This window comes from Cydia splendana, chromosome 6 (genome assembly GCF_910591565.1).
Source record: "Cydia splendana chromosome 6, ilCydSple1.2, whole genome shotgun sequence".
Taxonomy (NCBI): Eukaryota; Metazoa; Arthropoda; class Insecta; order Lepidoptera; family Tortricidae; genus Cydia; species Cydia splendana.
This window is the reverse complement of record NC_085965.1, coordinates 13585487-13598841: the sequence shown is the minus strand read 5'-3', so window position 1 is coordinate 13598841 and position 13355 is coordinate 13585487. Positions and strand designations below refer to the sequence as shown.

The 13355-nt window shown below is 37.4% G+C and overlaps 1 protein-coding gene across 1 annotated transcript in view; it reads right to left on the bottom strand.

The window, feature by feature from the left end:
- Nucleotides 1-13355, bottom strand: part of LOC134791774 (uncharacterized) — a 49885-nt gene that overhangs the window by 22442 nt on the left and 14088 nt on the right. The window contains exons 11-26 of the mRNA XM_063762929.1: nt 12863-12970; nt 12402-12543; nt 11909-12051; nt 11471-11647; nt 9723-9950; nt 9271-9372; nt 8776-8937; nt 8371-8472; nt 8080-8171; nt 7509-7626; nt 6932-7051; nt 4875-4973; nt 4146-4253; nt 2827-2922; nt 1809-1897; nt 193-316 (exon numbers count right to left, since the gene is read on the bottom strand). Of these exons, the coding sequence (XP_063618999.1) occupies nt 193-316; nt 1809-1897; nt 2827-2922; nt 4146-4253; nt 4875-4973; nt 6932-7051; nt 7509-7626; nt 8080-8171; nt 8371-8472; nt 8776-8937; nt 9271-9372; nt 9723-9950; nt 11471-11647; nt 11909-12051; nt 12402-12543; nt 12863-12970 (2010 nt within the window). The remainder of the gene's footprint in view (nt 1-192; nt 317-1808; nt 1898-2826; nt 2923-4145; nt 4254-4874; nt 4974-6931; nt 7052-7508; nt 7627-8079; nt 8172-8370; nt 8473-8775; nt 8938-9270; nt 9373-9722; nt 9951-11470; nt 11648-11908; nt 12052-12401; nt 12544-12862; nt 12971-13355) is intronic.

The window sequence follows — 13355 nt, the reverse complement described above, 5'->3', positions numbered from 1 at the left end:
CATCCCACTAACCCGGGGTTAACCCGTTAAACCGTAAGGGCCACTTGCACCATCCCACTAACCCTAGGTTAAGCGGTTAAACCGTTAACTTAGTGTCAAATTGTACTGGTAACCATGGTAACTTCAGGTTTAACCGGTTAACCCGCGTTAGTGAGCTTCGATTGTCAACTGACGATGCAACGTCGTACTTACCGCTATGCAATATGGTACAGTGATCACATAATATACGGCCAGGAGGGATCTCACAATGCACCAGACTTTCAGAAACATCCCGTAAGGCGTAATGCTTCCCGGTAATATGATGAACCTTAAAAACCTGCGAATAGAAAAAAGCTGCAATATACTCTGCTTCTGTGTTGAATGCAGATAAGTATATCCTAAATTCTATAATATTTTTCACATAGCTTGGGTATGGTTACAGCTGTCACTCCATACAATTTATCCTTAAAACGTAAAACATTAAATAATTTTACGGTTTAGACTCAATTGTTTTTAGTCACTCGCGGGACAAACGCAAAATCTCGAAATTTTTTATTGAGACGACAGCTGTCACAGACGTAATACCGATGCTACGGGGAAATTACTACAATAATCAATATTTTGCATTTTTAATCGCTAAAAAGGGATCTTTCCCAGAAAGCCATAGTGCCAGGATATGAAGAAATGGGCTCCTTACGTAAGTTGGTACCTACGTCATTGTTACGTCTTATTAGTATTAAGATATTTCATTAATTATGGTATGGTTAGAATTTACTATAGAATACCAACCAACTATTCGTGAATATTTCGACTGTGAACGAGTCGACTTATTAAAGCAATACAAAATGTACATAAATACATTTCAAATGATGTAAAGTATATAAAGATACCACACAACATAAATAAACAGGTAGATTCTCTGTATTTCATCTCTTTCAAAGATTATGTTATGTTGTGTATATAACCAAGCAGCCGCGACGGCACCTTTTGTCATCTCATCACATCACCATCCTCGTCATTAACATCATATCATCATAATGTTTCTCCAATAACCAATATTATGCAGATTCAGCACTTTTATTCCAAAAGGAAGGTAATGTGACGAGACGAGAAACGGCCGCCTGGTTACTAGTATAATATTTTGGGCACGACACGTGTGTTCATGTAATTTATTTGTATTTATTTAAAATTTTATTCAAGCAATAAGGCCAGGTTATGTGGCGCATCTGTTAAATCTAGCATTAAATAATCTGTGCTCAACCGACACCAATTTTTTTCATAAAAACATCACATTATTCATCAAAACGATTTATGATGTTCACGAATAACAATATTAGAGCCTAAAAATATGTTTTTCTAATAAAAACCATAAAATGGTTTTTCAGAAGAAACCAGAATAGGTACTATGATTTTTATACTTGACCACTGCGTGATCTATAAGTGGCTCATTACAGAAACTTTCAGTATTGCTCACTTACACTTCTCACGTGAGGAGTTTACTCAATTGATAGAAATGAAAATACTGAGAACGGGTGCCATAGTAGACCACATTATAAAAAAGTTAAATTACGTGCTATGGCGGGATGACCTAGAGTTGGACACCTGCCTTAACAACTGGACTGAGGAAACACTAAACTAGGAGTCTTGGTAATCAAGGAGGACGTTGCTCAGCAAAGGGCCACTGAAATCGGCTAATAAAAAGTTCTATTAACATAAAAGTTATAAGCTGGAACGTCTTAATGTCACACTTCTACCATAATTTCAGAGACCCGTATTGTTTAAGTATTTTTGCGTCCGTAGTTAGGTACAAACAGTCTTTTAATATTTACCTCATCACTCCTAACTTTTCGAAGGTCTTCGTGTAGTGGGCTCTCTCCTCGCGGCCGCTTATGGCGACGAAACTTTCTTTTATCTCTTGCTGTAAGGGGAACAAACTTTGCGTACGAGGTTTTTAAGAGCCTATGGGCTGATTTAGACGGCGCGCGAACTCGCATGCGATTTTAGTTACATTGCGGACTGTTGGTTACGTCCAATTCTACCGACCGATCAAAACCCGCAATGCGAGTTCTCGCATCGTCTAAATGAGCTCTAATACACACTAGCATTTTTTTGCAGGCAGCCATTCCTACGTAATCAAGCGCCGCAAATCGGACTTGAAAAATAAGCATACGATTTAACCTACGCCGCACTGCTCGCGGCGAACGTCGGTCTGCAAATGCTTTAAAACTACTTTGAAGGCACTGATATTTTAAAAATATGCGTACTAGAATCTCCGACCACATTTTAGATCTTCTTGGCTTTGATTTATACCCGTAAAGATCGGTTTTCCTAGGATAGCGGTGCCGTCATATTATTATAGCGGTAGTCTCCATACTAAATAATACGGCTTAATATGGATGTCGTAGTATTTGTATGAAGACGGCTGCTACCTATATGACGGCACCGCCAGGGCACCGCTATCCTAGGAAACCAGAGCATAACGGTGAAAAGCTATGCCTGAATCCACAGCACGGAAAAGTATCACACAAATTCTTCAAATGAGCATCTTCATTTTGGTACGAACTGAATTTCATTGCGTGCCTTTCCCTGACCTGATGGTAAGGAACTGGCGTGACATCAGTACCATCAGTAGATAATTACTTCCTGATAACTGTAGATAGTGTAGATGTAATGTAAGGGTGCTGAGAAAATACTGCATAATATACCTACCAATTCCGAACCAACAAGTCCTAACAGGTCCTGAGTGTTGGCTTACAAAGTGTTGGCTTGCAAAGTGTTGGCTTGCAAAGCAATGTAATTGGCAGCTATATCTCTTTCTTTGAATTACCTACAGAAATGATGTCTTACCGCAATTCGATTTGTTTTAACGTCTATCCGGCCTACCATGGGTTGAGCAACTTCATATTGAACCACTTCGCTTCGGATTTCCGGATCCTCTAAAACCTGAAAAGCATTAAATTTTAACATAATTTAATCAACAACTGCACAAAGTTACAAAATAGGGTAAAATAAACACCGCAATGCTAAACTAATAGTAGGTATTAATACATCAAAAAAGTGCTGCTTGAAAATGCACATTCAATTTACCATATCATGCGTGGCCGGATCTTATTTTCTAGTCTTTATGTAATACATAAAGCATACTTAGTAAAAATTATATTACGGCATTTTAGTTAAGTACGGCATGTAAGAAGCTTTGGTTGATATTAAACTGTTTATTAGGTAGGTATACAAAAATAATCAAAACCAAAATATTACTTTGCTAATCCGCGAAAAGATAACATGCTAGTCAATCAGTGCTAACCCGTTATACTTACTTGCGTATTTTTTACATGCAAGTAATGTTCCCACCCTCCACAGAACATTAACATGAACATGGAGTAACGCCTGATTCTATTCACTACAAAAATAATATCTATAATTACTATCGTTAAGGGACCTTCGAGTCTATTAATTACAGTCTATGCAATGCAAACATGACTACATGGTTAAGGTAGCGCTCGATATTCCAACGACGAAGCGAGGACGTGGAAGACCACCTGCCACCTGGCTGACGACGGTTCAGCGAGACCTGAAAGACCTCAATATAGACGCCGACCTTGCACTCAATCGTGCAGAATGGAGGAAAAGAACAGGGAAGGCCGACCCCAAGTAAATGGGAACAAGGCCTAGCAGGATGATGATGATATGCAATGCAAACAGTATGGTAGGCAGACAACTATTTTCGTTTATTTAAGCCAATGCCTACTTTCTAATCATAAATACTGAAATTTTACATCAAAAAACACCTAAAAGTCATAACCCCGTTAAAACAAATCCATCCCAGTTACGGGGCATATTAGTTAAGGCCGTGGTCTATCTATCACGTCGTCCGAAACATAATTTTTCTACTTTAAGTTCTGATACAATCAGCTAAGTGTATTTAATAAAACGATTAACTAGTAAAACTGACGAGATATCCCGTATGGACAGATCGTTTCCAAAAATCTTGTATGAAGTAAAAAGATTGCGCATAAGAGATATATTATGTGCACAGGAACATAATATTCTATTTCGCGGATATGTTATGGATTGCAAACCCGTGAGTCAGGGAGACCGCGCTCATCAAACCTCGGTCTCTCACGCTCTCTCACTATCAGACTATAGCCTTATCTCGCATGACTCACCTTCATAATGGGAGCGCTGATGTCGGGGAACGTGCCCCAGCACTGCACCAACGCACTGTACTCCATGTGCAGCAATATGCAGTTAGTCGACGTCAACACGGTGTACACCTGGGCGTAGTGAACAATAGGATTATATTATGTTATGTAGTTATGAGGAGTCCTGTGATAACGTGGAACTATGTAAATTGACAAAGTTAGTACGTCCCGTCCTCCCTTGACAGTATCGTCGTGGTCCAGGGCTCCATTTTAGTATTGTATCTGTGGCTACTCACCCAGCCATGTTCCTCTAAAGTATCTACGTAATAAATACTAGATCTCTCTTGGGGAAACGAAAAATACTATGTACAGTCAAGTGGCAAAATATGGGCGTAGACTGCGTAGACACCTTACTCAAAAATATGACCCATAGTTCTTAATTCGCTGACATAAGAGCTATGCGACATATTTTTGAGATTTATGTGTGCACCCATATTTTTACACTTGACTGTACCTAAGCATTTGTTCCAATAGATACACTGTATTTATTGTGTACCATGGTCCTGTTATTGATGACGAAAATTGAGTCAATTACATCAAACTAAATGGCGAATAAAATGGACAGGACAGTGGTAAAATATTGTAAAGATCCACCAATAGTCAGTTAAAAGTGTGTGGATGTTAGTACTTAAATAACATAGTTACGATAGTACTCTTTCAACATTTTAATTTGCATTTTAAAATGTTGCTTACCTTCGGTAATCCAAAAAGCATTTCGATCATTCCAAATTGACTTCCGGGGCCCACGCACGTTACTACTTTTCCCTGGTTATTAACAATATTGCAGTGACCCTAGAATTATAAACAATAGGCCTGTTGCAAGTAACAAAGAATCATGGAAATAATGGTTTCAAAGAAACATATATGTTAATATGATTCTAAAAAATGGCCCAATCTCAGTATAAACTGAAGGATTATTATTATTAATATATTCAATAAAATAAAAGTGCAAAATTCTCCAATCGGCCCATAATCGGCCATTATTACTGAAACGCCAATCAGAAGCGTTCTAAACAGTGACGTCATCAATCCATAACATATTTCTTAGAGCAACATAGACAACCTCATTGACCGAAATCCATACGTTCTCACCAAAGAGTTCGAAGGTGTAAAAAAAATGTTATTTCGCCACTAAACATTTATTACGTCCAAAAAATATTATTACACGATATAAAGTAGATATCTATTTGTTATTGTCTAAATAATACGATATTTCACCAACCAACTTTTTTAATTATTTGGCTGAATGGAACTATCATTGCCATGTTGGCTGTCGTAACTAGAAAAAATTAAAAAGTAAAACCGGCGCTCGGTGATTTTCACTCAAAATTTACATGTATCTAAATAATTCATCTTAAATTGCAACCATGTGAGAATTTTTGTGTAAAATGAGTTATTGTGATAATTTTCTGTAGTGTATTTATCATCCCTAATCGTAATATATGGTGCTGAATTAACAATATAATTCGGATTCAAGGGAAATTCGTAACTGTAAGTATGTAAACAATGTCTACCACCCTACCACCAACTAAATGGTGACGTCACAAATGTCTCGCGAGGCGTTTTCGCGCGAGTTTTAAACTAGCTATAATAAAATGCAATTATTTATGTTAAATCTTATGAGTATAGCTGAAATATTGTGTTTTTCGGAACCAATACAAGTGTACCGACAATAATAAAAGGGATTTCAAAATTTGTCATCAGGCCTATTTTCTTAGAAATCAATACTTAGCGTACAGTTTATACATGTCTAGCTTAATATATAGCTTAATATAATAACTTGTTAAAATAAAGTTTTAACCTCTTATTTCGGTAAGTGTTTCCTTAGGCTTGAAAAAAGATAAGGTCGGGATAAATTTAATATTTGTCCCTTTCAAAACATTATATCCCCTCGAGTAAGTATACCGAAAATTTTCATCGAAGCCCTGTTTTCTTTAAGATAATAGCTTAACCCTTTTTAAGCCGCGACAATCTAGACGGTTTTACAAAAAAACTTAAAATAAATTCAATACAGTTATTTTTGGTAATCAATTACAAATCCATTTTTACAAACGTTCATTTGAACCTAAAGTCTGACTGCTAAGGTTGAATTTCTATTGAGGTAGATAAATCGGACTAAGTATGCCTGAAAAAGGGTTTTATGCGATAAACATTGTAAATGGGCTCACTAGCTCGTTTACCTTCAAATAAATACACAGCCAGAGAATGCCTGCCTCCCCGTCTCGGCAATAATGTACTATGACTGAGGTGTGTCCTTAGTGGTGCAGGCTGGTGCACGACAAAGAACGCGACTTCGAGGAGCAATGTAGGGTTGACCTCAACGCTAAACGCGAATAGCTGAAAACGCGCCAGCCTGCTGCCATCCATTACAACTACGTGGCTGGTGTCCTCACGTGCCCTCAATGTGCGCGAAGGTTCACCTCGAAGATCGGCTCCGTCAGCCATTATCGGGCGCACGAGCGCCGAACTAACTAGGAGTCGAAGTGGTCGCCGTGGCCGAAAACTGTCGAAGGATCATATGTGCCAATGTTATGGTGTTTACAATTTAATTGGACATGACATGACTTTCCCTTCCTTTGATTTCCCTATACTTACCTACTTTAATTTAACTGTTCTAAATTCTACAAATAACTAGGCTAAGTATTGAACATGATATAGGTTCTCGCGGGCTTGGTTTCCGCAACTCGACGTCATATAATTGCGCATATTTTGCGTTGAACATGATATATTTACCTTTCGAATAAACTGACCTTTTGTACGATATACATATCGCGGCCTATGTCCGCTGCATGTTGGACAACCTCGTCGTCGGGTAACACTATGGTTCTGCTGTTGGCCGCAACCGTTTGCAGTAGGTCTCGGCTACAATCCTTAAAATTGGCACAAACGCTCAGGAAAATATTTCTTATTAATGAAACAAACATTGAACAATAATCGACTTGGTGGGACTTGAAAGGACTCGAAAATGTGTCAAACATGCAATAAAAAAAATTAACATTCTAAAGGTAATTTTTGTTTGATTAAATAAATAATAGGTACTTATAGTCCCCGGGAGCTGGGAATTCAATACTGGCAGGTATCAATAAGCATTTTCAAAAGAAAAAAATATGACTTATCAGTATAAAATACATTTCAGAATTAGAAAGCTCAAATCAAGTAGGCATAAAGTAGAGTCTGGGCGGAAAGAGAAGAGTCGTGGTATGTATGGCTCAATACATTTCACGACATCTCTTTCCGAACAGACTCTATAAAGTATAACTTTAAAATACACGGCATACACGTACATTATTTTGTCAATACTTTCTTAAAGTATAATCAAGAGAATACCTGAAACAGCGGACAGTATAATAATGTCTCCACGGTCTCGATGGACAGCACTTCTTGTTGAATGTTCGCAGACATGTCTTCGAATAGATCCTTGACACATACTGCGTTATTGTAATACCTGTTTAGATCATTTTTTCATTGTTTATCCGTTGAAGGTAGAAACTTTAAAAAACATTGACTGAGAAAAGATTTATTGAAATCCAACCCCTAAAGGGATGATAATGGAATTAACAGTTTATAACGAATGCTACCGGACGCAAACGAAGGTTATTAGTACATACATAAATAGTAAATGAAAAGTTTACAAGCTGAAATATTAACGACACCCTCGTCGCAGCACAAACAAATCCGTAGACGAAGTTTAACCATGCTATCTCAACTACATTGATAAATTTGTCCAATTCTAGGTTTTATTTCATTGGAACAAAGTACACTTTAGAATAATGCTGCGATTTTTGTTACAGCACTCCTTAGCGGCCGAGTTTTTAATCTGCTAATGGCCAAATCTGAACACGACGTTATGGCACAAGTCAAACTTTAAAATATTTAACCAAAAGAAAAAACCACTTACCATTGTACGCAGAAAAACTTCCTCACTCGAGCCTTGATTTTCTCGCTAACCTGATTTACCGATAGAAAGCAGAAAAGTTCCCTCATTGATTCCTGTTAAAAATAAATGTAGGTATCGCAGAACTGAAAACTTTTATATTGCTATTAGGTAATATTACCATACTTATCATATCAGTTAAGTATAGTATATGTTACTGTAATTATACTAATTATATGTTACAGTCGACAGTTATGTTAGTAATATGCGCGTTGCTGTGTGTTTCCGTGATTTTATGTAATTAAAAAAAATTACCTTGAATTTACATCTCCTCCGTGCTGCAAGCATAAAGTGACTGCACATAGTGCCCGTATAGAAACAGCTAACATAAAATCCAAGAACAAAGATTGCAATGAGCTGAAATTGTACATTTTTGTTAATTAAATATTATATTTCAATACACTTGTACAATAACTACAAAAAAGAATTGTTCGGCATCCATGCTTATAATTGTTAAAACTTGACCATTCCACATTTCTCGTAGAAACCCTGAACTGGTGATCGACAACCTGGATTGTATTGGATTTACTCAGTAGATCGACAGCGCGCTGATTATTAGCAACGTTAGGAAACTCATTGTGTTTCCCGAGTCTCGCGATCGTAGACTTGCGAATTGTACAATTGATCTTTGACCCCTTTGCTCATACCAGAACTGCTCACCACAAACAGATCGGCGACCCCTGGGGCTATGTCGGCAATGCCGGCGCCGGTGAACGCCGCGGCGCCGAACATGAGTGATGATACCATCGGCTTTTCGTGCTTCGCGTTTAAAGTCGAAAATACCTTCGTCTCCCAGAATATCAGGTGCTTTACCCATGAGTTCTATAAGCAAATAGACAAACATGGTTTCAGCAACAAGAAATAATTAAGGATCGTTTTAAAATACAGGCGTATTTGACAAACAAAAAGAAGGTATTGTTATTTTTCCTAAACATGGTGTGGAAATAAAGCGAGTAACTAATTAACTAATGATTAATAATTTGAACACGGATATTTTTAGCTTTTTTAAGTATTTCGATTTCGAAAGACTTTTATGGGGTTACATTACCTACTTATGAATATAATATACTCATATAATGAAAACTAGGTCTTGATTTACAAATAAATACCACCACCATGATATTAATCTACAGATTAATAATTTTATACACCTACCGGTCGGCATAACTGATTGGGACAAGAGATCAAATATAGAAAGCAACCCGACCAGTAACAGAATATGCAAAACATCAGAGCAAACTTCAGAACGCAAATAACCTGAAACATTAACATTTTTAAATTACCCTAGTTGAAAAGTACTAACAAGTATTACAGAAAACCTGAGTAATAGACGTCCGATTTGATAAAATTTTGTGGATCACAATGATCACTAGATTGGGTTGACATTGTGTCAGTTTATCTCAATACACTTTATGAAGGTTGGAATGCGAAAAGTTTGACCAAGTGTGACAAAACTAACCTTGGCCCGCAATTTCATCCGCGTAGAAGTCATTAATTTGCATGCTTTCACATTAACAATATTAGTAGGCTTTATGATGACCTTTTTTCTTATGCAGCTAACTATAGATTCTGTTTTAAATCACCTGTGATAAAATTCATAGACGTACCCTGACGTTACTTTTGAAATTCCTTTCCAATTTGTCCATATACTCCCAAATGTGCCACATTTGCAGTACCGGACAAAGGGCCGCCACTTGATTGGCCACTGAACTCCCTTGAGGGTCCAGGGTGTCCGTGAAAATGTAGAAAGGGAACACTGACAGTATGTCCAAGTAGAAACTAATCGTTGCCATTTTTACCTCTGATATGTCCTTTACTGTATTCCTTATCACATTCTGTAAACAAAAAACAAGAACAAAGTGGAGGGTAAGCCTTTGCCAAAATATATTTTTTCTTAATACTTATAGTATTAGTATTTTCCCGTTCATTGAAGTTTAAGTATTACATGTACTTTTTCTTTCTCTTAGACTTCGTACCTATGTGTCCCACGATTTCTATACACCGTGTTTTTTTTGATTTCCGTTAATTTCAAGGGTGCATTCCTGAGCTTAAATCAAGTAACTTTCTCAAAGACACCGATGTTCTAATTAAGTCCATTTCGGAGATAATCCACAATTTATTTTTTTCCTATAAGGCCTCTACAAGCGTGTACACTAGGGTGTTTCATTTTTCCGAATTTTCGATTTTCATCTGACTTTGCTCGAATTCTTGATCTAACTGATAAAAAAATATTATACGTTAAAAAAATTAAAATCGGTCAACGTTTAGAGGTTGCACAACATCAACAAAGATTTTTCAAATAACCAACGACTCTACATCGGAGGGTAGAAAATGGTTTAAGCGGCTACCATCAAAGCAGAGAGTAGTGTGATACTGAACCTTCTACACATAAATAAATTTTAAAATTAATAGTAAACTTGGATTTTGGTTACTCGATAAATGTTCTAATTAAGATTTTTCAGTTTTTCCACCTATTTCCAAAGGAAAAGTGCTTTTATCGTGTTTTAGACGCAAAATTCAGTTTTCTCATTCGATTTTAGTATCAGTTCATTATATTTTGTCATTTTAGAACATAGTTCATTTTCACGCAATGTATGGGGTTCTCACTCTACCTTTTCAACTTGTGCAACCTCTAAACGTTATTCGATTCTTTTGAAAATTGAAATAGATAGTTTTTAGTGTGGGGAGACTCCATTGGTGAGCAAAGTCAGGAAAAATATTACAACTTTTTTTTCTCCATACAAAAGTGAATCACCCTAGTGTACACTTGCCTTAGGGCCGGCTTACATATTGATTAGTGTTTAGAATGAGTTCATACATTTGCTACTAAACTTAAGTACAATCTCGGTCGATTGATGTACGAAATGACATTGATATGTCACAGATTTCAATTGTTTGGTTGAGTTAAATGTAATGCCCGTGTTACAACAACGCTGTATGCTACATTTAATTACTTTTTAAACAAAAAAAAAAACAAAAAAGAAAACAAAAAAAAAAATTTTTTTGAAAATTAACTATGCCATTTAGTTCTTATAAACGTACTAAACTATACCCCGAAGTTAACGGAATTCAATAAAAACACGGTGTATATGATATCTATATATTACAAATAAGGCAAAGGCTGACTAAAAAAATTCATTGGTCTTCTAGACGCAATTTAGCACCGAAAATAGACACCGCTTAGTACAAACAGTAACATTATTAACTGTTAACTGTACATCGGTGGACCTTATGCCGTTTGTAATAAGGTCCACCGATGTACAGTTAACAGTGTGGGCGATGGTACTTCTACATAATATAATGTCCTGGTAAGCCGTAACGCTGCCATTGGGTTCATATTTACAATCTGACAAACCTTATCATAAATGGCAGTAGTGAGCTGAATATAGATGTGAAGCACCAGCCCGGTGGTGATCACGGTGTTGAGCACCTTCTCCGCATCGGACTGCGAGGGCTGAATGATGTTCGAATATGGCACCATTATGCATAAGTACAGGATCATAATGAAGTGAATGACATGCAACATGCGCATCTGTAACGTCCAGAATCCGCTTAGTTATTTTCTCCCCTTCCCTTATAATTCTAATTTCTTGTGACTCAACATTTCTATAACCTACAAAAACTATAGCTAAGCTTATAAAATAAAATAGAAAATAAATCAGGAAACTTAGGAATAATAAGATAAAATGGTACGTTTTCCACTTAAAGGCTAATTGTCGCCAACCAGAAGCGTACCGTTATAAGTCAATGATTAATAATTATTCGATGGGACAAATTATAGATTGTAACTTACAAAATCAGTGTCAGGTTCTAAAATCCAAGGGAATGATGCCCTGAGACAAATCCTCGGAGCCTTAATACTGGTCACTTTCGGGGACATCTGATACAGTTCTAGGAACTCCTCCGTAAATTTCGGCCGACGTACGTTTTTAGCATCTAAGGAAGGTTTTAAAACGTATGTTAACAAACTATTGAAGACATTATAGCTTTTTTTAATAGCCTGTTATAGTGTCCCTGGGCAAAGGCCTCTCCCCTGGATTTCCGCGACTCCCGTTGTTGAGTTTTTTCCGGCCAGTTATTAATGAAGGTGTCTAAGTCGTACCGCCATCCTCGTCTGGGCCTGCCACGCCCGCGGTTATTTTGCGGTATCCACTTGGTGGCTATACTAGCCCAACCTATCCGGATGCATGCGGCAGACGTGACTGAGCTGTCCCACGTCAGCCTGGCGGTTTTCTCCCCTACTTCAGCTATGCGTGTTTTATAATTTATATGAACATAAATTTTACCTCTGTAATACATGTGTGAATCATCCACGAACGTAGGATCCTCGTCCTCTATACCCGCTAAACGATTTTTGAGCACTTTCATTGGTCTGTACCGAGTCCTGATTTGCCTAGAATCATTTTCTTCGTACGCCTCTATTGCCTCCTGAAGAAATATTGTAAGAAAATTAAGCTCGGCAGTTTTTAGCAACCATGTGTGGCTATGAACCATGGAATTTTCGCTAAGCCGACGATATTCGAAAAAGGACTTTATGCTACTATATCCTACTAACTTGTTCTGATACGACTTTTATGTGTAAAACTTACTACTTAGGTACTGATCACACTGAATGCGGATCGGCACACCGCTGCGGTGTGTAAGCAAGATATCGATGGAGCGAGACAGTGCTATATGCACGTATAGAGATACGTGCATATAGCACTGTCTCGCTCCCACACTAGAACAAACGTGAAGACCGCCTTACTTGCTTTGTCCTAGCACTACGGAGCCGTTGTTCTATCTTGTCGCGTATTTCGTACAACAAAGCCGGCTGCTCGGACATAGCGCGCATGAAGTCAGTTCGCCGCAACACCTAACAAATGACAAATTAACCTTTAAAATGTACATGCAATGCTTCATATTGGATTTAAAGTTATGCTATAGTCAAATGTCTATCCTAAACGTATATCTAAGCATGTTTGTGAAATCAGAATTTATTTAGAAAATATAAAATTTCAAATTTTGAATAATAGCGGGCCGTAATTTCAGGTTTTAGGTTAGGTTTCGTTAATGTCGTCTCGGACATGGGTGAATATGGTATCGATGCATTCAGTGTAATGCCCTGAACACAAATATATGAGATGACAAGCGCGAAAGTAGTGGGGGTAGTTGCGGTAGCGTCATAAAGTCTGCAGTACAAACTTTTTTTTTAGTTTCTTTTAAACATACCATGTCGGGTACCAAATGAAAGGGCTTTG